Genomic DNA, 26,677 nt, shown 5'->3' on the forward strand with positions numbered 1-26,677 from the left:
CTTGCCAGAGGATAAGGATTTTGTGACTCATGAATGAACTTTTTAAAAAAGCAAGTAAAAAAAAACATCCTTGTTGCAAAAGTAAAAGCATAGATACAATATTGGGTTCCCTTTTCTCCCATGCTCCTTTCCTGAGATAAATTCTAAACTGCAACAGAAGAGGGCTGCCACGCCATCTTTTCCTCCTCAAAAGCCACTTTCCCCTTCTTTGCATTGTTTAACACTCAAAGTCCTCTAAAGGCTCAGTATGCCGTGCAATGCTGAAATCATTTTTTTCCCGGAAGAGCTAACAGGAAATGTTTTCACTCACATAACCTTCATAACTGCCCTTCATTTATCTCTCTTAATTACTGGGCCACAGTCATGAGTCAGGTGAAATTCTTTAGGATATCTAAGTATTATATATTGACTATTGCTAATAGCAGATAGAATACACCCCAACCCATCTTGCTCTGTGGGTGCATTTATTATTAAGTTATGCGTAGCTCCTGTGAAAGTTGTGGCCTCTTTTCAAATAATACTGAAGATTTTTTTCTCTTTTCCCCCAATTATGCTATCAGTACACTTTGTTTCTTGCAAGTACACATGGTTGAGAGTACAAAGATATTAAACTGCAGACGGAGACTGTGTTTGCCCCCTCAAAGTGGACAAGAGTAGCCGAAGCTGGGCATCTGTGCCATCATCAAGCTGGACTGGTGGAAACTAATCCTGCTACAGCCTGATACAATGCAGAGGTGATTTCCTGTGGCATTATAGGAAGACTGAATGCGGCTGCTGGCTGAGGCTCCTGGTTCTGGATATGGGACTGCAGCTGTGTCACATGCTGGATAAGAGATAATGTTTCTTCCACAAACGAGCTGGGTTCTCCAGAAGTACATCTCGCGCATGGAATCTGAGGTGAAGACAGTACCTGAGACACTTCACCAGGCAACACAGCTTCAGCACAAAGCATACTTGGTAAGAATGGGGCCTCAAAGGTGTCTTCCCCTCCTGCTCCTTGTTGCTGTGGGCATACAGACTCCAAAGGCAAGAGAAGCCCAAGAGTGTTCCAGAAATGTGATGGGTCAGAATCAATGCAGAACTGCGCCTGATCCTTGTCCTGATGTGGCTGCGCTCCCAAGATTTCCAGGGTCAAATTGCCCAACCATTCTCCAGTCCAAGGGGAACCACTTAGTGACTGGAGAGTATCACCTAACGGAGATTGGTTGACTTCACCTTCTGCCTCTTTGTGGTGCGAAGAAGAAGGATGGCTATGAAGGATTTGTCTGCCAAGCTCTTCCGTGAGACTGAGGGGTGCATCAGCTGTGAATGGCTCTTGTCCTGGAAGGGGAGCCTCATTTCTACAGAGAAGACTGTCCATAGACAGCTGCTGTAGTGGCCATGTCCAACCAGTGTCCTCTTCTGAATGTAAAGGAAGAGCAAAGCACTTTGTTTCAGTGCTGTGCTTAAAAGTGACACTTTTTCTCCTGGCTTTTGTTATGGGATTGGGTCTTGATTCCAAAGTGCCTGTGCAAGTTCTTTTGGGCAGAATTAGCCCCAGCAACAAAGAAGGGTGGCTTGGATCAAGTCCTATGGAAAGAAACAAAGCAATGGAAATAAAAGGAGATGCTTATCTAACTATACTTAAAACCTGGGGACAAAACCACAAGAATCTCAGCTCCCAGCTGTTTTTAAATTAAGTGCCTTAGCTTCTGTGGGTGTAGAGAACACTGCAGTAATATGACTGCAGTGTGCACCCTGCTATTTGGAAAGGCAAAATGGGGAGAAGCAACTCTTTCCAGAGTTTTAAAATCTTTAAAGCAAGTTTCTAAATTGTTGGCCATTAACTCATTTCTAACCAGGGGAAAAATAGAGGTGGTGAACACTTTTTCTAAATGTAAAAAATGTAACCCTTCTTGGGCTTGCTTTTCACACACAAAAATCCTTTTAGATCAGAAATCGGCTAATATAATGAAGGAGAATGATCTTTGTTATGAAACTTCACTTACATGAAGGACTCACTTCAGTTAATTTGATAGTGCACACTGCCCTGCCTGCTTCCCTCTATCCCCTCACAACAGCCCAAGGTAAATAGCACACTTGGTAGATGGGCATATGAGTCTGACATTTCGCAATGAGAAATAAAAGGATGGGGCTACTTCCAAATGCCGACAAGGAAATTTTAATATCCTGTTTCAGAAGGACAATCAAATGCTGTGCTGTCTCAAAATAGGCATGCAAAGGTCACCTCAAAGAATATGACAAAAAATTATGGGGGGAACCAATTCAGGGAAGTGTATTTTTTAGGATGGCCATTCACTGAAGGATTCTACTCAAGGCTATATTAAAGAATACAAGAGCTATACACTTATCTGCCACATATACTAGAGGCTCAGTAAAGTTCTTAGCCCTCATGCTCACAGCAAAGGGTTTGAAAAACTGCATCACTCCAGAAGCTCTAGTATGCACACACAAATTCCAATGAGTACACAGAGCTCTACAAAGTAAGAATGAACCCATTTGCTACACAGACAAGCCCAGCTCCACGTGTACATCAAAGACAACATCTACGGAGGACTCAAAAAAACAAGGTTCCTTGAGCATCTTCTTCCCATGGATAGCATTTTCTGATAGTTTGCCAAAAAAAAAATTAAATACACTTACCTTTTACCTTTTTTTCTATATCCATAATTTGAATTTGTTTTAAAGTAATGAATATATACCAAGTGCCCTTGCTCTTGAGTCACCCCAAGGGGCATTTCATTCCCCACACCATGCAGTGTCTTGTCCCTCATTTCTTTGCCTTACACTTTCTGCCTATTAGTGTCATTAAATGACTCCAAGTTTGTGTGTGCTGAGAGGTGAAATCTCTTTTCTTCTTTGTGGTCACTATGAATCACATTCAGAAAACTTCTATAGCTGAGGAGTTTGGCCAGGAATCCTCCCCCACCGTCTCAGTGCGCATGTTGCCAGCAGGTGCCCACCTACTCCCTCAGTTCTGGGGAAAAGCAGAACCCATTGCAAGCTCCGCCTCAAGAATCTCCTTTATCTGCCACAGATGACTACCATTCTGACACAACACAGCAGTCCTCCTGCCCCATTTTGCTTTCATCCCCAGATGCAATGGACAGGTTGAATGAATCCATGTCCCCATCTGAGGACAGGCCAATTTTCCAGCCAAGTACTCAGAATGGCTCAAGCACATGGGCTGGCGACCCAACAGGTGGCATCAACAATCCAAGATCCAGTATTTAATTCGGTGAACACAGACTCTTTCCAAAGTGTGGCCATCCCTCTCCTCCCTCCACTGGAGGAGACAATAAAATAATATTAGAAGTGTCCATCTGAACTGCCCCTGATAGCCAAACATTTGGAGGGCCTGTATCACTTACAACAGTCATCCGCTAAGTACGTTTTTAAACACCCATCACCTTAGTCAATGGTGGTAGAGGCAGTGCAAGGCCAGGCCCATAGGGCCCATTCATAGCTCTGCTGATAAAGAAGGGAGACAGGAGGAAGGAGGATCTATTCATCTATGGCAATGGGTTTTAAGATTTCAAATTTCCAGGCAGCAATGTCTGGTTATGTTAGTGTTCTGGGAAAAGGTTGGCCACCTACTAGTTCACCTTCCTGATGAAAAGAATTAGGATAGCTGTTTCGAACGGAGGCTCTAAAATTGTTGAGGCAACAAATTAATACATTGCGTCACCAGGTCGACTGCGATGTAAAGGCATTTGTTGGCTCCATCGCCCTGTGTCACCATGCCTGGCTCTGATCCACTGAACTTCCACAAGAGACAAGGGCCCATATCGAGGATTTGCCCTTTGATGGTAAAAGGTAAAGGTGTCCCCAGCTAGTCGTGTCCGACTCTAGGGGTGGTGCTCATCTCCATTTCTAAGCCGAAGAGCCAGCGCTGTCCGAAGACACTTCCGTGGTCATGTGGCCAGCATGACTGAACATCAAGGTGCACAGAACGCTGTTACCTTTCCTGCTGAAGCGGTACCTATTTATCTACTTGCAATTTCTTGCTTTTGAACTGCTAGGTTAGCAGGAGCTGGGACTGAAGATGGGAGCTCACTCCACCATGTGGCACTCGGGTCTCGAACTGCTGTCCTGCCGATCTTCCGGTCTGCAGTCTTAACCACTAAGCCACCGCGGCCCCAAAAGGAAAGGTTCCTCCTGTGCAAGCACCGGGTCATTACTGATTCCTAGAGGAACGCCGCTTGTGCTGGCGTTTTTGTGGCAGACTATAGCGGGGTGGTTTGCCATTGCCTTCCCCAGTCATGACTACCTTTCCCCCCAGCAAGCTGGGTACTCATTTTACCAACCTCGGAAGGATGGAAGGCTGAGTTGACCTGAGCCGGCTACCTCGGACCCAGCTTCCGCTGGGATCGAACTCAAGTCATGGGGAGAGCTTCAGCTGCTATACAGCCGCCTACCACTCTGCGCCACACGAGGCTCTGCCCTTTGATGGACTGGGCTTATTTAATGCTAAAACCAATGACGCATTGTATTCAGTACAGAAGGCCCAGACCACAGCGCTATGTATGAGTTTCTTGCCTCAACAGCCTCCAAAACAAAGGCGTTGGTACCAGAGACCTTACACCAGGTACCAACAGCAGCAGCCAACTTCATCACAACAGCATTGATCACAGCAGTCTGCCTCCATAAGATCATCTCAACCATCAAAGCAGCACAATTATCATCACAAACTGGGGTCTGAGTGTCCTCCTTCTTCAGCCCTCCAGTCATTCCTCAACTTTTGGAACTTGCCTGACCTCACTCTTTCCAACTTGGCACCAGATCACAAAAGACTCCTCGGTGCGTGCTCTCCATTGTTCAAGAGGGCTACAGGATCGAGTCCCATACTCTCCCTCCTGTTGGTACTGTGAAAGTTACAGCTCCATCTCCCGTTCTCCACCAGGAGGTTAAAACATTGCTTGGGAAGGGAGCTATTGTCCCCATACTGAGATCGAGTCTTCGGGATGGCTTCTATTCCAGGTACTTCCAGTACCGAAAAAGGACAGAGGACTTCAAGCTGATCCTGGACCTGCGAGAACTCAGCCTAGACCTCTCGCCCAGGAAGTTCCACATGGTTTCTTTGGCATCAATCCTACCCCTCCTTGCTCAGGGAGACTGGTTCGCCTCTATCAACCTCAAGGACACCTACTTCCACATTGCCATAGTGGAACCCCACCAATGTTATCTACGTTTTGCCATCGGTCCAGACATCTACCAATTCCTGTACTCCTCTCTGGCCTCTTGACAGTGCCAAGAGTATTCACCAAATGTATGGTTGCAGTCTGCCCCCATCTCAGATTGCAAGGGGTCAAGATAGACCCATATATCGACAATTGCTTGTTCATGGCATCACCGTCTTCTGTGGTTGCTCCTGCGATCTTCTCCAAAATCTGGGACTTTGTATCACCATTGAAAAGTGTCACCTACAGTCTAGCCGGAGTCTGCAGTTTATTGGCGCATATGTAGACTCCCAATCAGGCAGAGCATTCCTTCCTCAGGTCCATCTGGAGGCACTGACTTCAATGGCAGCAGAGCTAAGCTGTCATACTACCATCTCAGTGTTAAAGGTGTTGCACCTGTTAGGCCTAATGGCTGTGACATCGGTAGTCCGATATGCCCAGTTGCATATGCTTCAAAACTGGCTCATATGAAACTTCAGTACCGACCAAGACATCCATCGAACTAAGCTCTGTCGCCCAACTGACATGAAGGACACCTTATGGTGGTGGACACGTCCAGGCAACCTGTCAGAGGAGATGCCGTTCCTGCAGCCCTCTCTGTCCCTAGTAGTGACTATGGATGCCTCACTCTCGGGATGGGGAGCTCAATGCTCGGATCTCACTGTCCACAGTCAGTGGTCAGCTATGGAGGCAGAGTATCACATCAACTTGTTAGAACTCAGGGAGGTATGAAAGGCCATTCAGGCATTCAAACTGGACCTAGTGGGCAGAATACTCCAGGTCGCATCGGACAACACAACTATCGTTGCATACTGGAACAAGATCACTCCCTCTTTTGGCTCTAGCACTAGAGATTTTTCACTGATGCCTACTGCGTTGGATCAGTCTGGTAGCAACACACCTGGCCAACATGGACAGTGTTATAGCAGACCAACTCAGTTGGACCATATCAACGTTCCACAAGTGGGAGATGGACAGGTCAAGTCTGTACATACTATTCCATGACTGGGGCAAGCGGCGAGTGGACCTATTTACCGCTCCAGACAATGCAGTCTGCAGGGAATTCTGCAGCAGAGCAGGCAGGGGTTGAAAGTCGCTGGGAGATGCATTTCTCCTCCACTGGATGGGAATGTTGTTTTACATTTTCCCGTTTCCCCTCATAACCAGGATCCTGTCGAAAAATAAAAAAGGATGGCACCAAATACATTTTAATAACCCCTTGGTGGCCTCGCCAGCCGTGGTTTGCCCCACTGCTATAGATGGCACATTGCTAGTACCATCACCTTCTCTCTCACCCCTCCCTTCTCACCAGAGAATTCGTCACCTAGATCTGACAACCCTCCAAATTGATTATGTGAAGGATCGGGGGAATGAAACCGAAATGATTCCAACATCAGTACAGAGAATCCTGGATGCTGCCTGTAAACCATCAACACAGCATATACGCAAGGAAATGGGCAGCTTTCGCTGCTTTTGCTCAGGTGCAAGATTTTCGTCCTCACCGATGCACTTGGCCACAAATATTACCGTTCGACAAAGGCTTGAAGTTGCTGTTGTTAATGAGTTTATTTGTCTGCTTATCCTCCTCCTGTTAAGTGTTTTTCAGTTTTTTTCCATCTGATAGATAAGAGGTTCCTTAAAGTGATCAGGAACCTGGCACCACCAGTTTGCCCTACAGTACCGAGCTGGAGTTTATCAGTTGTACTTAAAGCACTCTTGTCCAAATGCTTTGAGCCACTAGCAACTACAGACTTACTCCTCCTCTCATGGACGGTGGCATTTTTAGTGGCCATCACACCTGCATGCAGGGCTAGTGAGCTCTATGCATTCAGAGTAGAACAACCCTATTTAACTTTCCACAAAGAGAAAGTAATACTTAGATGTGATCCCACCTTTCTGCTCAAGGTTGTGTCAGATTTCCATTTAAATTACGACATTATATTGCCTAGGAATGTCAGAGAATTCCACCACGGATCTCAGTGAGGCTGAATGCCAGTGCATTCAGCCCCCGAAATCCGTGGCAGAACGAAGCCCCCCCGCCCCCCCACCCCACGAAAGGCACGCAAAACGGTGCACTTACCTGCTGCTGTTTGTGCTGCTTTGCAAATGGCGGCCGCATCTGCGGCCACCATTCGCTTCTTCATTATAGCCGTGATAGGCTACGTAAATAATTACGTAGCCTATCATGGCTAACGCAGGGACGTCATTTGCGTCCCTGCAGAGGCCATGATAGGCTACGTAAGTATTCACGTAGCCTATTACGGCAAAATACAGGGATGCAAATGGAGGCGGCTACAGCAGTCACCATTTGCGTCCCTGCAGGCTGCCCAGCGGCCGGATGTCTGGCTGTGGGTGGCCCTGGCCAGCGGCTCTGCGGAATCTCCGCGGAGCTGAGCCGGCCAGAGAGAATTTCGGGGGGAGGGACGGAGTACCTTCATCCCCTTCGGAAAAGCTAAGTGACTTTTTTGTACATCCCTAATATTGCCTGCTTTATGTCCCCGACCGTCTTCAGCGCAGGAGTCAACTCTTCACATGTTGGATGCCTGTCAGGTCCTGGTATTTTACAAGTCCAGGACTGAGCAGTTTAGACTTTCTCCTCAACTATTGGTCTGTTATGGTGGCAAGTGTAGAGGCTCCCCTCTTTTGACTCAGTGCTTTGGATACTGGGTTGTAAAGATGATTGAACTACTGTATGAGCTGGCTTGACTTGAACTGTCTGCCCCAGTCTGAGTTCACTCCACTCATGCAGCAGCGACATCGGTCGCATTCGACAGAGGGATCGCCATCCCTGAACTGTGCCACGTGGTTACCTAGTCAACACTGTCTACTTTTGTGAAGCACTAAAGACCAGATGTCAGGGCTAGAACTGACTGTGATTTTGGTCGTGCTGTCCTCTCGTCTGTGTTGTAGCTGGACACAGACCCACCTCCGTGTAAGTTAGCTTGCTATTCGCCCATATGTGTGATGCATAGAGACCATGAAGAAGAAAGCCAGGTTGCTACCTGTAACTGTAGTTCTTCGATTGGTCATCTATGCATTCACACATCCATCCCCTCTTCGGTGTCATACTCGAGTTCGATGTTGGGTACCGAAAGTATGGTTTCTCTCTCAGTTCCAAGGCCACAACGTCAGTGTCAAGGAACTGATGGAACAGGTGGGAACCAGCTGGGGACATGCTCTCTGAGGCAGTGGGGACGGTTCCCGCCAAAACGCCACAGCTATAGAAGTTTCCCAAATCAAGGCTCTGCACAGGCACAGAGTCCATATGTGTGAATGCATAGATGACCACTCAAACAACTACAGTTACAGGTTGCAACCTGTTTTGTTTGCTGTCTCCATGCTACAGTACCAATAATCTTATAAACTCCCATCATGTCCTTTCCTCCTTAGTCTTCTTTTTTCTAACCTAGCAAAACTGCTTAAACAAACAAACCTTCAGGTAGAAGACAAACTGGAGTAGAGCAGCCATATTACTTTACAGTAGCAAAGGAAAAACAGAGGAAAAAGTACTGATTTACTCTGGCATGAAATGTATCTTCCAGGAGGATATCCATGACGGTTGTTAGCTGTTCAACTCCACCACCATAAACTTCAAGAAATGAGAAAGACTTGTTCTGGGACCCTACCTGGGCCACCTAATGGGTGGAGTTTGGAAGGCACTGGCTGGTAAGCTGCTAACGGCACCATGAATATCTCCATCTGGTTACTGTCCACAATGCCATATCGCTGTTTGTTGTTCAGGTAGGAATAGAGCATGTTGTAAGGGTTGAAGCCTTTGGATAAGCTGGGGTAGAATCGTATCACACCCGTCTCCTAAACAAACAAGGGAAGAAAAAGGAGGGTGCCCTTTATCAGAGTGTGGGGAAACATTTGAAAACTAATATTTATCTGCTGAGCTTATGTTCTTATAGGCATAAGGACATTCACCTCAGGAGGAGTCCGACGTAGTGGAGCTGCTAGATGAGAGGAGACTTTACAAACAGAAATAGCTTCTTTTCACACCTCCTCCAAATGTCTTGGGGAGAAAGATCTAGCCACTCCCTCCTACCATATGACACGTTGCCACTGGAGCACCTTTGTGGTCTCAGTCCACCCCTCAGATTAGGATGAAAGCTTCTTCCATCTAGGATCAGGATGGGGGAGAAGAAATGACTCACTGAGTCTGCCTCCTGGAAATCCTCTCCCCTCTCGCCAGGTGAAGTCATGCTGGGCTGTTTCTAAGTGCCTGGTCTCCAAGTTGGAGGGCAGGGGCTGAGGCTGTCTTGACTGGCTCCCTGCTGCCGCTTCTACAGTGTTTGATGACTTCTAGAGAGCTAAATTTGGCTGCAACAGGGGGAGGCCAGGGGGACAGATAGTGCACAACAGCGAGCACTCAAACGATGTTCACTCCAATTGCAGCCTCCCTGTCTCATCACTGACGGACAGAGAGGGAGGAAGGCGGCCTCCAGTTCCCAGCCGATGTTACTTCATTAATTCTCTCTCTCTCTCTCCTATGTTTTGTTTTTTGGATGCATTTCTCATAAACACTCCACCGCCATTTCTGATGTAGGAAATGCAACAAATAATAACTTAATTCATTGATTAGTTAATTAATTAATAATATATTTCCATCTATCAATAGGACCCAAGCTCTTAAGAGCAATGATGTTCACCTTCCGATCTAGTGATGAATACTTGCATTGTTCTTTGATTCATGCTGTGCATCTGGTGTTGCACAGGGGGTTAATTTAACACTGTTATCCTTTCAAACAACACCTCTGTATATATTGTTTTGTACATATGAGAAACAGAACCTGAACAAAATAAGGACTTTGGGGGTATAGATACCTTTCTCTTTGCTGGCCATATGCTGTCTAAATAGGCCCAGACATCTTCTGGGAGAATACAGCCCTTTGACTGAAGAAGATGAGGTAAACCCTGAATGAATCACAAGAAAATAAAATAAGATCATCACTATCACATTAAAGAAATCTACATGCCTGCAATCAAATCTGGCTTACAACAAAACAGCACAGTTATAGTGGAAGTGCTACATACAAATACTTTCAATGGTCCTTAAGGCTTATAGGACTTTTTTAATCTGGGCAGGCCAGCCGTATAATCCTCAATTCAAAGATGGGGGCTGAGAGAACGGTGGCCTATTTTAGATACCACAGCAAATTCGTGGCAGAAATGCGAGTTGTGATTTCCCGCCTCATAACTTGCACTGTTAGCTGCTACACACACACCGGATCAGCTTTCTGGACATTAATTTGTTTCATTATTATTTTTGTGTGTGTTTAGTCTTCCCAAGAACTGAAATTGTCTGGGTAATACAAAATCTTTGGAATTTCAGTTTCTAGCTTTCAAGTTGATGAGGAACAGCATGTAGATGGACAGCATCTACTAAACCAGGGAAGAGCTGAAAGGGACATTATTTTGACCTTTCTTGCTTCCCTGCCACTCTGTTGTCATTAAGGCAGCAATCCTATGGCCACTAGACACTGCCTAGAGGGCTGTAAGATTTTTCAGTTTCTGGGAACCACGCTCCCCACCCATGTACCCGGCTTGGTTCTCTCTGTGTCAGCTACGTCTCCACACTTGAAAAGGGACCACGGAGATGGGGAACGGGAGGCGGGGAGGGAAGGAGACCGCGGAAGCTTTACACAGCTTCCTGCGTGCCATACAGCTTCCTTCATTCCCCCAACTTCGAAGGCTGCCGACTATTTCAAAAGGATTGCGCCCTTACACTTTTTTTTGCAGTTCCTTACCCCTCCTGCTTCATCTCCCCCTACAATCAGCCTGGTTCACTGAAAGTGCACTGAAGTTAACTCAACAGCATTAGTGCACACTGAAACGCATCGTGCAATTCTTTCTTGAACAGTTGGCCATTTTATGTAGCTCTGCAGGATAAGGAATGCTTTGAACCAAGGAACAGCATCGTGACAGCAAACTTGGGGACAATCCATAAATGGGGATGTGTATTGCTGTGTAGCTAATCCAGCTTTGCTCATACCTGACAGAGATGACAGCTGGAGCCAGAAACAGGATATGCTTGTGCCACAAACTGCTTCACACTGAACATCTGAATGAGTCCTTTCCAGATAGCTGAGGCCTTGGACTGCTTCTCCACCCGTTGATGTTTCTTGGGAATGCCAGGGGAGATAAGACTAAAAAAAGATGGGGAACTTTGCAGATCAAATTCTGTTCTCCAAAAGATCAGGTACACCCCAGAAACAGGGTGTTTTCCCCCTTTTGTTTCCTACTGAACTGCACCTTTGTTTCTACCCGTGTTTGTTGGAGACAGCTACAATGACTTGGTTCGCACATCTGGGTGGTTAATAAACAACGATGGCTTGTTAACCACCACTGCGCATGCCACCCAATTTACCCAATTACTCTTGCTGGGTGCAGCTTATCATGACGTCCAAACCGAGCAAGGGTGGGTGGCTCAGGTGATTAACAAACCACTCAGAACCCATGGCCTGTTCTAGGGTTGCTGGACACAATTTGCATAGCTCTCAAGAGAGCTATCTATCCAATGGGGGGGGTTCCCTTCCCATTGTAAGAAGGAAAAATGGCAATGCATGCCTAAACTGTTGCTATATCTAAGGACAACTGTGAGGTCCAGACTAACATACCTTCACATTTCTCAACATAACTTTTGTGTATCTCATTTTAAAAAGTGTTTTGTTCTTTAGATGGCTTTTGTCTTCAATTGTAAAGTTCTGGAGGTTGAGAGGTATGAATTATACAGACCTATCCTCCTGCAAAGATCTGCCTCCTCCCTCAGAGTACATGATGCTTGGGTGCAAACGCTTGGAGGCATTTGCTTTTTGGTTTAAAGCATGTTTGTATGTAGGTGGCTTAAATTCCCTCTCACTGTCAGCAGTCATTTGTCCTGTAAAGCCAGAAGAAACAATTCTTTTTTTTCATTTACACTTGAAAAATTCTGGTTAAGTTTTGCAGAATCCTTGTTGTCAATGGTCACATGTATGTGAAAAGTCCTGGATTTTGGTACAATCTATATCACTTGGATTTCAAGATTAACTTGGACATTTTATTTATTGACAATCAAATTCCAAAATGACAAAGACTGTAGTTAAGATTGGGCTGGAAGCTTTCATCCAGTGGTCCACAAAAGCAATCCCTCCTCTGCTCCACATTGCTCCCTCCAACAATACCTATCCACTCCCAAAAAGAGTCCATCTAAAGTCAGTGAAGCGTTTTCTATTCTCATTGACTTGGTTCAAATAAGTTGTGGTGCATCCCAGGCACAATAACCCTACAACAGCACATGGGTTATTGGGGGGCTGTTTCCCCTTCCAACAAGCCATGCTGCCCAGGTTCGGATGACACAACAAGCCGCGCCTGGGTGGTGATTATGGAAATCGTGCCCCTTCATGCACCGCAATTTAAATAAGCTACAGCAGCTTAAATACAGGTCTGGTTTGCATAATCAAAATAAGCCATAGTGCTACAAAATTTATTGTAGAAGAATCCAAACTGGTGTGAGTGCAAAATTCACAGTCCTCAAGTAGGGGTGTCATTAGGCGGGGGCTCACCTGGGCACAGGCCCTGGATCTTTTTTGAGCTGTGCCCCAGATCTTTTGAGCTGTCCTAATGGCCTTTTCTTTACATGTTCCCATTGACTTGCATTGGAAAACAGAAACGGACATAACCTTTTCAGTTTGCATGATAAATACATGAAATTTGGAGGCCTGGTAGTCTCCATCGAGCTGCTTGAACCTGCCCAATCTCAGGCAGTTAGGTCCAGTAGTTTTTGTGCTAGCCACAGGTAAATATTTGCTTTTTTCAAGAAAATCTGTCAAATCAAAGAGCTATAATTTTTTTGTGCTTCCGCATAAGTGTATGGAATTTGGGGACCTGGCAGCCCCTATGGAGATGACTGAACCTGCCAAAGTTCAGACAGGTAGGTCTGGTGGCTTTTGTGCTAGCCATGCGTAAAGTTTCCTTTTCTCAAAGACTAAAATGAAAAGTAAAAAACTGTCAAGCCATACAGGGGATCCTAATCAGAAGGTGTTTAAGGTGACCATTAGACAGTCACTATCCCTAATCTCTGGTGTAGGTTTTTTTTTTGAGGTTCAAAAAACCTCTCTCCCCCTACTTTTCTGATCTTACATGCCCACTGTTGGGAGCTTGCTTGCAATAAAATTCTGAAGAGGCAGAAGGAAGGGAAGAAAGAGCTCCATGTGAAATACTGGTATTTCACACAGCATCTGATTTTGCTGCCCCAAACTGGAACCTTTGGCTTCTGCAGAAGTTTAGTAGCTTCAGTACAGCAAAGGATCCAATCAGCCTCCACAAATGTCTTTCTCCCCCTCCACTTCTCCAAAATAGCTGCAGGACTCAAATTATTCCAAAAGGAGGGTTAGGACTATGTGGCGTCATGATCAAGGACCTACTGGGGCTTTGAAATAGCTTCTACTGTTTTAAAAAAGCTAGAAAAAGCCCTCAGCCACCTCACCTCATAAAGTTAATTTAAGTACGTGCAATCCTTACAAACCCTCCACAGCCTCCTAAATTCCTCTGAACTACTACTTCTCTGAAAGGAGCTACTTGGCTTAGGGAATTCTCTCTACCCACCCACCCCTGCGCATATTTCCAATCACCATTCTTTTCTTCCCTCCTCTAACCTGTTCTTTCTTTCTCTTTATTCCACCCAGAGCATATCTTGGGGAATTCTTAAAGAGAGTTTTATTCGGTGGGCAAGAGAAGTTCCGAACTGTATTTGACTTTATACAAACATACAAGAGGGTTTGTTTTTCTGCTTCTCACTCTCAGTCTTTGAGAAAAGTGGGTTTTTGCATGGTTGAGAGAAACAAATCTGGGGCTGTTTTGTTTGTCAGTTGCCATTATCCAGCAATAGGAAGGGCTGTAGCTCAGTGGTAGAGCACATACTTGGTATGCAGAAGATCCTAGGTTCAATCCCCAGCATCTCCAGGTAGGGCTAGGAAAGAATCCTTCCTGAAACTCTGGAGAGCTGCTGCTGCCAGTCAGTGTCAACAATACTGCACTAGATGGACCCAGGGTCTGACTCAGTATAAGCAGCTTATGTTCCTATGAACAAAAAGCTTTAATAAAAACAGGAGTTTTTGGTTTGTTTTTTAAGCAGAGGGGAGATAAATACCGCTCATTTATACAAGCCTATGTATGCCTACTCAGAAGCCTCATTATGTTTAATGAGGCTTATCCTCAGGAAAGTGCGCATAGTATTCGAGCACAAGTTACTTTTACAGAGTACTCTGCACAGAAGCACTCTGTATTTAAGAACATAAGAAGAGCCATGCTGCATCAGACCAAGGTCCATCCAGTCCAGCATTCTGTTCACACAGTGGCCAACCAGATGCCCACAGGAAACCCACAAGCAGAATATGAGTGAAATAGCACCTTCCCACCCATGTTCCCCTGCTAACATTGGTGAAGTGTAAATAAATTCTAGTAATTCTAAATCTGCATGCATATATATCCTTCATAAACTTTCCAGGTTTCTTGCCTGGGGGACACCTCTAATGACCTGTGCATTTTCATACAAATTTACCCAAAAACTATTGGGGAAGGGGTGAAGAGAAGGGAAAGCAAATCCCTCCCTCCCCCAAATTGGAGAATTCACCTTCCACATGAACTGCTGCACCTATCCTTCTGAAACTTTGCTGGTTTCTTACTTAGGGTCACCTCTAGGCCGTCTGTAATTTTCAGAACAACGGTCCACAAGGAAAATAGGGATATAAGTATGTTCTCTTTTGAAGACCTCAACATGTCAAGGTCACCCTTACACAAAAACCACTGCGGCAATCATTCTGAAATTTGGCAGACATGATCTCTTCTGATGGGGCAATGAATCCTGAAATTTTTATCCAATTCTTCCAAGTAACAGAAATGTTATTGGTGATTCCCTTTAAAGAAAAATAAAAGTTAAACCCTACACCTATTTTTCTGACATTGGGCAGGTGTAATCCCCTTCTAGGGAGATGCTATGCCTGAAATTATCATCCAGTTCTGATCAAGAGAAAAAAGTTAGTTTTTTTCTAGTTTCCCATGGTAGTCAACAGGAAGCATAAAGACTCATTTTTCCAAACCTTGACTCAGGTTTGGTGCTGAGCTGAAGTGGTCCAACCGCAAATTGGCCCGAGCAGAAGCAGGATGTTTTCCAAAATGCTGAATCAGGGTCTGAGTTGAAGTGGGGTGGGGGTCAGTGCACACTTCTTATGTAAGTAATCTATACACACATGCAGGCACACTACATGCACGCGCGCGCACACACACACACATATATATATATTAGAGGGTCGCTTATACTCGGATATATATATATATATTTGCGCATATACATACATACACACACACACACACACACATAGAGTCAGGGCCAGAAATATTGGAACAAGGATAACTGTTTTGGCAGTTGGCCTCTGTACACCACCACATTGAAGTTGAAAGGAAACACACCCAGATGGGAGGGAAGTCAGGACTTCCAGCTGTAATTCAAGGGGTTTGACAAAAGTGGGGCACTAACCATTCAGGAAGTACAGCCAGTGGCATACACACACACCTATCGTTGGTGGCGTACAAGTAAGGGAACGAACCGACATCACTTCAAACTAAAGGATCGCCTTTAATACCTGGATGAAAATCCTTTGCAGTCAATGACTGCCTGAAGTCTGGAACCCATGGACATGACCAAACGCTGAGTTTCCTCCCTCGAGATGCTTTGCCAGGCCTTTACTGCAGCTGCCTTCAGCTGCTGCTTGTTTGTGGGTCTTTCTGCCTTCAGTCTTGTCTTCAGTAAGTGAAAAGCATGCTCTGTTGGGTTGAGATCAGGTGACTAACTTAGCCTTTGAAGAACATCCCACTTCTTTGCCTTCAGAAAATCTTGGGTAGCTTTTACTGTATGTTTTGGGCCATTATCCATCTGCAATATGAAGCGGCATCCTATCAGTTTGGCAGCATTCGGCTGAATCTGAGCTGAAAGTATAGCCCTATATAGGGATGACAGGGAATTCCACCACGGATCTCGGTGAGGCTGAATGCCAGTGCATTCGGCCCCCCGAACTCTGTGGCAGAAAGGCCTGCCACACACCCCTGCCCCCCACGGATCCCCCCCAGGACGAGACTTACCTGGGGCGGATGTTCCGGACGGCGGCGGCTCCAGCGACGGCTTCGACGGAGGCAGCAGCTGGTCTTCCGACAGGCCGCTGCCGCCGCCATTTGCAGTCTGTTCCCCCCCGCCATTCGTGATAGGCTACATAAAGACTTACGTAGCCTATCACGTCTGAGTTAATAAACAACAACAACAACGTGTACGCAAATGGCGGTGGCTACAGCCGCCACCATTTGCGTTGCTTATTTTTGGCCGTAAATATTTACTTAGACTAAGACGGCGAAAATAAGGGGGAATGCGAATAGCGTAGCCGCCATTCACATACACGTTTTAGTTTTTTTTTAACCCAAACGTGATAGGCTACGAAAGTCTTTACATAGCCTATCATAGCTGAATACAGGGACACAAACGGCAGCGGCTACAGCCGCCGCCATTTGTGTCCCTGCTAGCCAGCGGCTGGATGTACAGCTGCTGGCGGAGCCGGCTGGCAGCTCCACAGAATCCCCGTGGAGCAGAGCCGGCTGGCCAGGATTCCGGGGGGAGGGATGGAGCGCCCGCCCCAGCGGAACCCAGCAGAGCCAGGTAAGCAGGGTTTTGTACACCCCTAGCCCTATACACCTCAGAATTCATCCTGCTGCTTTTATCAGCAGTCAGGTCATCAATAAACACCAGTGAACCGGTTCCATGGGCAGCCATACATGCCCATGCCATAAAGGTGCCTCCACCATGTTTGACAGATGATGTGGTATGCTTTGGATCACAAGCTTTTCCTTTCCTTCTCCATATTTTTCTCTTCCCATCATTCTGGTACAAGTTAATTTTGGTTTCATCAGTCCAAAGAATCTTATTCCAGAACCGGGCAGGCTTTTTTAGGTTTGCTGGCAAAGGCTAATCTGGCCTGTCTGTTCTTGAGCGTTACCAGTGGTTTGCACCTTGCTGTGAAGCCTCTGTATTTACATTCATAAGCCATCTCTTGACTGTAGATGTTGACAATGACATGCCTACCTCCGCAAGAGCGTTCTTGACCTGGCTAGATGTTGTGAAAGGCTTCCTCTTCACCATGAGCAGAATTCTGCGGTCATCCACTTTAGTTGTCTTCTGTGGTCTTCCAGGCCTTTTGCTATTGTTGAGCTTGCCAGTTAATGCTTTCTTTTTCAGGATGCTCCAAGCTGTTGTACTGGCCACTCCCACTGTTTTTACTATCTCTCTGATGGGTTTATTTTGTTTCCTCACCCTAATGATGGCCTCCTTCACTTGCATGGACACCTCTTTGGACCTCATGTTGGGAGTCCCAGGGAACAGCTACCAAATGCAAATGTAACACTCAGAGCCACCTCCAGGCCTTTTATCTGCTTGACTGGTCATGGGGTACCCAGGAAACAGGCCACACCTGGCCATGCAGCTGCTTGTCAGCCATTCGTTCCATTACTTATGAGCCAGTAACAATGGGTGTGTGTGTATGCCACTGGCTGTACTTCCTGAATGGTTAGTGCCCCACTTTTGTCAAACCCATTGAATTACAGCTGAAAGTCCTGACTTCGCTCCCATCTGGGTGTGTTTCCTTTCAACTTCAGCGGCAGGCGCTGGCGGAGCACTAGGGGCAGGCCATGCCAGGTAAGGGGAACAAGGGAGAGATGTGTAGTATCTGTCCCCTGCTCCGGGCCTGTCCAGAGCCAAAGGATGGCTGGGGGAGGCGTGACCCCATCTTCTGGCCTTCGTTTGCTGCTCTGCAATGCCAGGTCTGTTACCCAGAAAACCTCCCTCATCCATGACATGATCCTGGATGAGGGTGCAGACCTGGCATGTATTACGGAGACCTGGCTGGCCGAGGCTGCTGCTCCAACCCTTGCAGCCATGTGTCCAGCTGGATTTTCGTATGCACAGCAGCCGAGGGCTGGGGATTGGGGAGGGGGAGTGGCTGTTATCTACCGAGAGTCCTTGGTCTTCACCAGACCCCCTCTCCAGGAGACCAAGGTTGCTGAGTGCATGTAGTGGCGGTTGGGCCTGAAGGGCAGTCTGGGGATTCTGCTCGTGTACCGTCCACCCCACTGCACGACTGACTCCCTGGCCGAGGTGCTTGAGGTGGTCTCTGATGTGCACGTGCAGTCCCCTAACTTACTGGTGTTGGGGGACTTCAACGTACATTCGGAGGCCATCCTCACAGGAGCACCTCGGGACTTCATGGAGACCGTGGCCTCCTGGGAGCTGCACCATATTCTAACTGGGCCCACCCATGTAGCCGGTCATGCACTAGACCTTGTGTTTCTTTCTGGAGAAGTGGGGAGTGATCTGGAAGTCGGGGGTATATCCACCACCCCCTTGTCATGGTCAGATCACTATCTAGTGACGTTGGACTTCTCGGTTCCACAACCCCTCCGCAGGGGTGGAGGACCCATTAAAATGGTCCGCCCCAGGCGTCTTATGATCCAAATGGATTCCTGAACGCGCTTGGGGATTCTCTGGGGCATGCCAACGGTCACTCGGTCGAGACCCTGGTGGGTGGCTGGAATGCCGCAATCACTGGGCATTAGATCAGGTGGCTCTGAAACGCCCTCTCCCCCTGAACAGGGCTCGGACTGCACCATGGTTCAATCCGCGGTTACGAGCTCTGAAACAGGAGGTGAGACGGCTAGAGCGCCGGTGGTGGAAGTCTCGCTCCAAAGACGATCAGACACGGGCTAGAGCTGTATCTTCAGCCTATCACGTGGCGGTGAAGGCAGCAAAAAAGGAATATTATGCTGCCTCCATCGCGTCTGCAGAGTGCTGTCCCAGGAGGCTGTTCCAAGTGGTCTGGAGTCTGGTCGGTCCTGTGGCTCCGGAACCACTGGAGCATTCTAAGGCTTCCTGTGAGGCCTTGGCAAGGCACTTTGCAGATAAAATTGATCAGATTAGGTGTGTTACTCTGCACGCTGTGGATACAGTTAGTGAGCAAGAGGCGGCCTGCGGCAAACCGGTTTTGTGGGATCGGTTCCAGCTTCTTCCTTCTGATGAAGTGGACAAGGTGCTTTCATCGGTACGGCCAACCACCTGCTTACTTGATCCTTGTCCATCTTGGCTCATTATGAGCTGCAGAGAGAGACTGGGTGACGGGATCAAGGCGGTGGTGAACGCCTCCCTTGAGGAGGGAGTGATGCCATCAGCCCTCAAGGAGGCAGTGATAAGACCGCTCTTAAAGAAGCCCTCCTTGGATCCTCAAGTTTTGAACAACTTTCGCCCAGTCTCAAATCTGCCATTTTTGGGCAAGGTGATTGAGCGGGTGGTGGCGGTGCAGTTGAAGGCACACTTGGAAGAAACTGATTATCTAGACCCATTTCAGTCGGGCTTCAGGCCTGGGCATGGGACAGAAACGGCCTTGGTCGCCTTGGTAGATGATATGTGGAGGGCTCTTGATAGGGGTGAATGCTCCTTCCTTGTTCTCCTCGACCTGTCAGCGGCTTTCGATACCGTTGACCACGGTATCCTCCTGGACCGCCTGGAGGGGTTGGGCATTGGGGACACCGTATTGCGGTGGTTCCGGTCCTTCCTCTCCGGCAGGTACCAGAGGGTAGCACTGGGAGAGGAGGTTTCGGACCCGTGGCCACTTACTTGTGGGGTGCCACAGGGTTCCATCCTCTCCCCGATGCTATTCAACATCTATGTGAAGCCACTGGGGGCTATCATCAGGAGGTTTGGGGTGCAGTGTCATCAATATGTGGATGACACGCAGCTCTACCTCTCGTTTAAATCTTCACCAAGGTTGGCCGTAGAATCCCTGTCCAAATGTCTGGAGACGGTGAGTGGCTGGATGGGGAGGAATAGGCTGAAGCTGAACCCTGACAAGACCGAGGTACTTTTGGTGGGAGACAAGAGGAGGCTGGGGGATGTTGACCTGGTGTTGAATGGGGTACGGCTACCCTTGAAAGACCAGGTCCGCAGCCTGGGGGTCATTTTGGACTCCCAGCTGTCCATGGAGGCTCAGGTGTCAGCTGTGAGCTGGACAGCGCTGTATCAACTCCATCTGATACGGCGCCTGTGCCCCTTCCTTCCCGACCATCTGCTCCCATCGGTAGTACATGCCCTGGTCTCCTCTCGTTTAGTCTACTGTAATGCGCTCTACGTGGGGTTACCCTTGAAGACGGTTCGGAAACTGCAGCTGGTACAGAACGCGGTGGCTCGCCTGATTAAAGGCAGCCGCCGGCGAGATCACATCACTCCAGTGCTGAAGGAGTTGCACTGGTTACCAGTTGTTTTCCGGGCCAAATTCAAGGTGTTGGTTTTGACCTTTAAAACCCTATATGGTTCCGGCCCAGCCTATCTTAAGGAGCACCTCCAGCAGCACCAGACAGGCCGCTTAACAAGATCAGCCTTGGATGGCCTTCTCTCTGTCCCATCAGCCAGGACAGCTGGACTGGTGGGGACGAGGGAGAGGGCCTTTTCTGTGGTGGCCCCCACTCTGTGGAACTCCCTCCCTAGGGAACTCCGTCATGCCCCCTCTTTAATGAGCTTCCGTCGTGCATTAAAAACGTTGTTGTTCGGGCAGGCATTTGGAGTGGGTTAGGGTATTTTAGAAAATGTTTTTATTGTAGAATTTTATTGTTTTAAACTGTTTTTATTGTATGTTGTACATCGCCCAGAGTGGCTGGGTGACCAGCCAGATGGGCGATTAATAAATTTAATAAAAAATAAAATAAACTTCAATGTGGTGGTGTACAGAGGCCAACTGTCAAAACAGTTATCCTTGTTCCAATATTTCTGGCCCTGACTATATATATATATTTATATATATACATTTGCGCGTGCGCGCACACACACACACACACACACACACATATATATATATATATATATGTGCAAATGTGTGTTATGGGCCCATGGCCCGGATCTTTTAAGAACTTAGCAATGCCCCTGGCCCCAAGGTAAGTTTGTGTGGTGCTCAAACTAACTTACCAGAACAATTGAAATAGTCAGAATCTCTCAAATAACTCCAGTGCTTATCTCTTGGGTCTCTCACAGGTGCTGTAGAAATCTCACAACTAGAGTTCCCTTCCTTGAGTGACTGTGATTCCTACAAATAATGCATGCTCATGTTATTATTGTGGCCTTAACTTTTCATTTTACTGATAAAATTTGGCCTCACCAACTCAATCTTTAGTTGATAAATAAATAAAATAAATAAATATTTATCTCATTTCATGAAACCAACTAAAGCTTGCAGCCCCAGTAATAACAAGTATAGGCCCATTTGCAGCACCGGCAAACATCCACTGCAGTCACATGGCTCTCAAAGCCAATCCACCAGGAGGCCTCTTCCCAAAGCATGGCATCAAAGCAAAGTCGGTTCAAAGCGTGGTATGCAACATTAGCTTTCAGTCCTGCACTCCCAGGATCTCTATCCTGTTTCCACTGTATAGGCACACGACTATTTGCTCATCTTTTAGAGCAATTAAGGGAAATTTTAACAATAAGCAGGGCAAAGATGAAGGGCCACAGCTACTTGGGTTCAGGCTGTGAGGCAGTTAACTTGTGACTTCCACTTTCCACAACAAATTATGCAGAACCTTGTGAATGCCAGGAATTCACCATATGCAGTTTAAGTGCCAACTTCCAGCAGCTCTCATGCACCTACATCTTTTACTTGAACATTACGAGATTTGCGTATACGTTCGGTTCAGCTGATTGTGCTTGTTGAACACACTACCACCTACTTACAAATGTGTCTTGGGATGACAAGTCCTCATCTGCTTCTCTATGTATCTCTACAATTCCTTTGTGGGTGAACTTTGCAGAACAACATTTTGGTGCTTCTCGCTCCTCCTTCTCTATAACATCAAGCACCTGCAAGTAGTGCAGCGATACAGACATGGCTTTAAATGGTGTCTTCTGGGGCTGCTTCACACATTATGCTTTTAGGTGTACACCTAAGATGTAACATTCAGATATGCTAAACATGTTTACCAAACCAGCATTATACATGCGCACTTCTTACTATACATGTACAGTTATGATACACATATGCTTATTATACATGTACAGTATGATGCATGTACACTTGTTGGGAAACCAGAACTAGGTCATGAAGCATGCACTCAGCAACATGGGTTTGCTACCATTTAAAAGGAGAAACACCCCAAACACAAGAATATACTTTAAAAAAGTTTCAAGGAACATGCAGAATCCAAAAATCCTATGGCTGCTGAGTTTCTAATGGGAAGTTTTTTTCTCCTAGGAAGACAACTGTTTTCAGGACCAGTTTTCCAAGCATAAAGAACGTGACTTCCAAGCTGGAAGTTCAGTTGCTTCACACTGCCTTTTCCTGAGTATGAAAGAATGACTTACACGTTTGTTCTCTTTGGCTCTCCACTCTGCTAGTTCCTTGGGTGCCAACTCTAAAGAGCTCAACTGAACAAGCCTCTCTGGGGTGATCTCTCCAAGTATCACCTTGCGGAAGAGTTGCTGAAACAATAAGGCAAACAGTCTTTGTAAAAAGACTGCATTTAACAAAACTATCATCATCAGTCCAGAGCAGCCTCTTACATTTTCCTTGTGAGGATAGAGGGCAAGAGACATAAGATACCTTTCTAGTAGGAGGGAAACCTACACACACATGTATTTATTTATTATTGCATTTCTGTATCACCCACTAGCCAAACCTCTCTGAGAGGTTCACAAAACAAAACGTAAAACCAAAAAATAACTTGCCCACCATCAAGTACCAGGGTGAACAAAACCTGCATGAGCACATCCAACCCCCCCCCCCCCGCACCCACCTGCACCCCGGTGATTAGACATATCTTTGAAGTCTAAAGAGGGCATTCAGATGAATGGACAGTAAGTGCAGCAAAAGCTACTAGTGATGAAACTGACCAAGAGGACTTTTTACTAACTCTTCACCACAATTTACAATCTTTGCTTAATATGGAGGATTATGTTGTTCATTAAAGAAGTTATGAGGCAAATAAAGGGGGTTGGGGAGGAGTTGCATCTTGTTTGTTTGCATTTCTGACCTGATTTTCTGTAGATTTCAGATTGAAGAGCAAACTGCGGTACTTGTTTTTGTAATGCTGGTCAACACAGCAAAAGAGTTTGAAGATCTCTCTCTCCACTTTCTTTGCTATCCTGGATACAGTACTTTTCTGCACATTCAAGTCAAGAGAATCATCCAACCTGAAACACAGCAGGCAAAGAATGTGCTAATTTATCCAGCCAGTGCATCCACACATGAGCTGATTTGCACACGTCTGTTCTTTTCAATTTAACTCACAAGCAATTGGGCCAGTAGGCCATTTACAATGTTGTTCTCCTCAGACATGCCAGGTCAGACCCACATCTTAAGGTAAGTGGTTGCGTTACATAGGAAGTGCTTTATGTGTGCCTATTTCAGAGGATGTTCAGATTCAGAACACATTTCGTATATAAATATACACACACACAGACTCGTAGGCCTGGTCTGCACGTAACGAAAAGCCCACCATGGGTGCATTTCACCATGGGGCTTTTCATCACAGCAGCAGCTACCATTTTAAATGTTCAGGATGGGGCAGGGGGCACGCTCTAGCTTCTTGTTACGTGCGAACCCAGCTATAGCGGTTGACAACCCACCCGCAATGCTAAAACAGCCCATGGGTTCTGGGTGGCTTGTCAACCACCCCAACAACCCACCCTCACAGGCTTCACGTATAGCGAGAAGCTGTGGCGGCATGGGCATGGATTGCCAACCGGGCACCCATGGGCACTACATACCACTGTGGCTAATAAGCCATGGTGGGCTGCAGTGATCATGCGAACCACATCTTTCACTCTCTCTCAGGTAATCTACCCATAAGAAGGATCCCACAACCTCTCCATATACCAAGACAGGTGCGTAATGCTAGTGTAGCATCATTGCTAGAGTTTGGTACTTAGGCCAGAGAGACCCAAGTTCAAATCCCCACTCAACCAACAAAGCTCACTGGACTATCTTGCACCATTCACTCACTGGGCCAGCTCACATGTCATGATAAGCTACTCTGAAAACAAGCCATGGTGGGTTGTTTGTTTGCTCGCTAACCCTAGTTACTCCTGACGGACTATCAGGCACTCTGCGACTTGCTGTAGTTCATTTTCCCCTTAGCCCTCCCACCTGCTCCCGGCATGTAATCCCAGCAGCCCTTGCAGCTTCACTCCATCAGCAGCCTTTTTAGTACACTTCATGTGCTGGGTGTGTTTTTCCTTTGCTAGTTTCAGAAGGAAACTTTTCCTCCCACTCCCCCCCCCACACACACCCCCACCTGTTAGATCACTACTTCCAAAGACTTTTGTGAGAAATGTGGGGGGGGAGGTGTAAGCCTTTCACAGCACCTCCCACCTCCTGCAGTTTTCTGAGCAATAAGAGTAAAAGCCTCTCCACCCTCCAGTGCATGATTTCTTTTTTTAAAAAACTTTTGACTGGCCTTCGATTCATGGAAAAAAGCCCCCTTGACTGTTCCTCGCAGCCAGGGATGACCAGCATTCCCCTTCCTAGCAGAGCTATGTATGTATGCATGATTGACTTACCCCTGGGTAAGTGCGCACTACCCCAATTCAGGACCATGGCAATTTGGGGGGGGGGTGTTAAGCTTCCCCCCTCCTACTTTCATGCCACAATCCTCCACCCCCACATGAATTTTGAGACTTTTTTTCCTTTTTAACCCCTCCCAGGGCGGGGGGGGGGGATTTCAGCATGAAAACAGGAGAGGGGATGCTTAAATCACCCTTCCCAAATTGAGTCCAGTGGGCACTGATGAGGGAAGTGGGGGGGAGTAGCACACACTGTTGCCCAGCACAGTTCAGCAAACAAGATCGTGAGGAGCGGCCGGTTTCTTCGCCACTCTTGCCAGGGGACTCTGTAACCCTTTTGACCAAACCATGCCAAAGTCACCCTGCTGGGTTTGGATGTCATAACAAGCCACTCTAAAAACAAACCACACTGACCAACCCAACAAGCCACGGGTTCTCAGGGTGGCTTTTGCATGGTTAACAAACCATGCTGAATTCACCCTGATGGGTCTGGACAAGACAACAAGTCATGCTGACACAAACAAGGCTCACAACCCACCAAGGCTTGTCACGACATCCAAATCCGGCATGGACAATTTAGCGCAGTTTGTTAACCATGCACAACCCACCCTGAGAACCTATAGCTTGTTGTTGGGTTGTTGAGGGTGGCTTGTTGCGACGTCTGAACCTAGTGTGATGGGTTTGTCCCCCCAAGGAGCTACAGAACCACCTGGCAAGAGCAGTGAAAAGCCTCACAATCTCGCTACTGCTGCCTCCAGCTTCCCTTGTCAATGATGTCCAACCCTCCAATGATACAGAAATGACACTTGGGAATGTCCTTAATGTGTTCGCTGCAATTTCCCTCTTTTTATGCACTGCTTCAAAAGTACATAAATGCGTTCGGAATTCCCACCACCACCACCCCTGTCCCTCTCAAGTGTGCAGATTTGCCTGTTCACTACGTACAGTCTACAGTAATACATTCGCCTCCTCAATGTCGTTGTAAATTACCTACTCCACTTCCAGAGTTCGCTGTCAATGGAAGCACCAAAGTGGAGTAGCTTAGCATCTCTCTCCCTCATTATTAGGAGAATATGAGGGGTGGGAACCTATGTATGCTGTCCTGTGATGTTTGAAGGGTGGAACAGAAATTTAATCCATAATGGTAAATGAAGTTTCAAGTGAACTTTGCCCATTTACAGTAGACTCATACAGAGGTCTCTTTTTGTGTGCACTAGGATGCTCAGGCATCTTTACCTTTTCTGGAGGGTCTCCCTCAAGGCGTCCACAACATTAATACGACTTTGTTCCTGAGACAGTTGAGAACTGTAAACTGGAGCTGGGGTCTTACTAGGTCTCTGAATTCTCTTCTTCTTTGTCCTGCTGTCAACTTAGAAAAAAATAAATAACTTCAGATCCTCAACCACTCTCTCTAAGCAACATACTGAAGAGAAATGGAAAGCCCCAGCACCAGTACTTTTTAAGGGGTTAAGGGCACATCCTATCAGGAAGTCAGCCGCCTCCAAAGTCGGAGGCAGCCAACTATCCTATGCAGAGTGAGTGGAACACAGAGAGGATCCTCTCCTCCATGCTCCACCCACCATGCTTTTGTGGCTAGACAGACGATTTTGGCTGTCTAGCCAGGGTGCACTGGGGGGGGGGGGAGGCTGTGTGGCGCATAGGAAGCATAGGAAGCCACGATACAGTTATTTGTAAAAAGGTAAAGGTGTCCCCAACCAGTCGTGTCCGACTCTAGGGTGTGGTGCTCATCTCCATTTCTAAGCTGAAGAGCCAGCGCTGTCCGAAGACGCTTCCGTGGTCACGTGGCTGGCATGACTGAACACCGAGGTGCACGGAACGCTGTTACCTTTCCCGCCGAAGCGGTGCCTATTTATCTACTTGC

At 46.9% G+C, this 26,677-nt stretch overlaps 1 protein-coding gene across 1 annotated transcript in view; it reads right to left on the reverse strand.

Annotated features, from left to right (window-relative positions):
* Positions 1-549: 549 nt before the first annotated feature.
* The window catches only part of SPOCD1 (SPOC domain containing 1), a 40,609-nt gene continuing 14,481 nt past the window's right edge, over positions 550-26,677 (reverse strand). The window contains 11 exon segments of the mRNA XM_084816041.1: positions 550-703; positions 705-1,569; positions 8,807-8,993; positions 10,008-10,097; positions 11,176-11,329; positions 11,919-12,060; positions 21,208-21,325; positions 21,970-22,095; positions 22,597-22,713; positions 23,265-23,424; positions 26,032-26,164. Of these exon segments, the coding sequence (XP_084672167.1) occupies positions 607-703; positions 705-1,569; positions 8,807-8,993; positions 10,008-10,097; positions 11,176-11,329; positions 11,919-12,060; positions 21,208-21,325; positions 21,970-22,095; positions 22,597-22,713; positions 23,265-23,424; positions 26,032-26,164 (2,189 nt within the window). The 3' untranslated portion in view covers positions 550-606.

This window comes from Heloderma suspectum, chromosome 10 (assembly GCF_057233095.1).
Source record: "Heloderma suspectum isolate Gila_16-S chromosome 10, 16-S_ref, whole genome shotgun sequence".
NCBI classification, from domain to species: Eukaryota; Metazoa; Chordata; class Lepidosauria; order Squamata; family Helodermatidae; genus Heloderma; species Heloderma suspectum.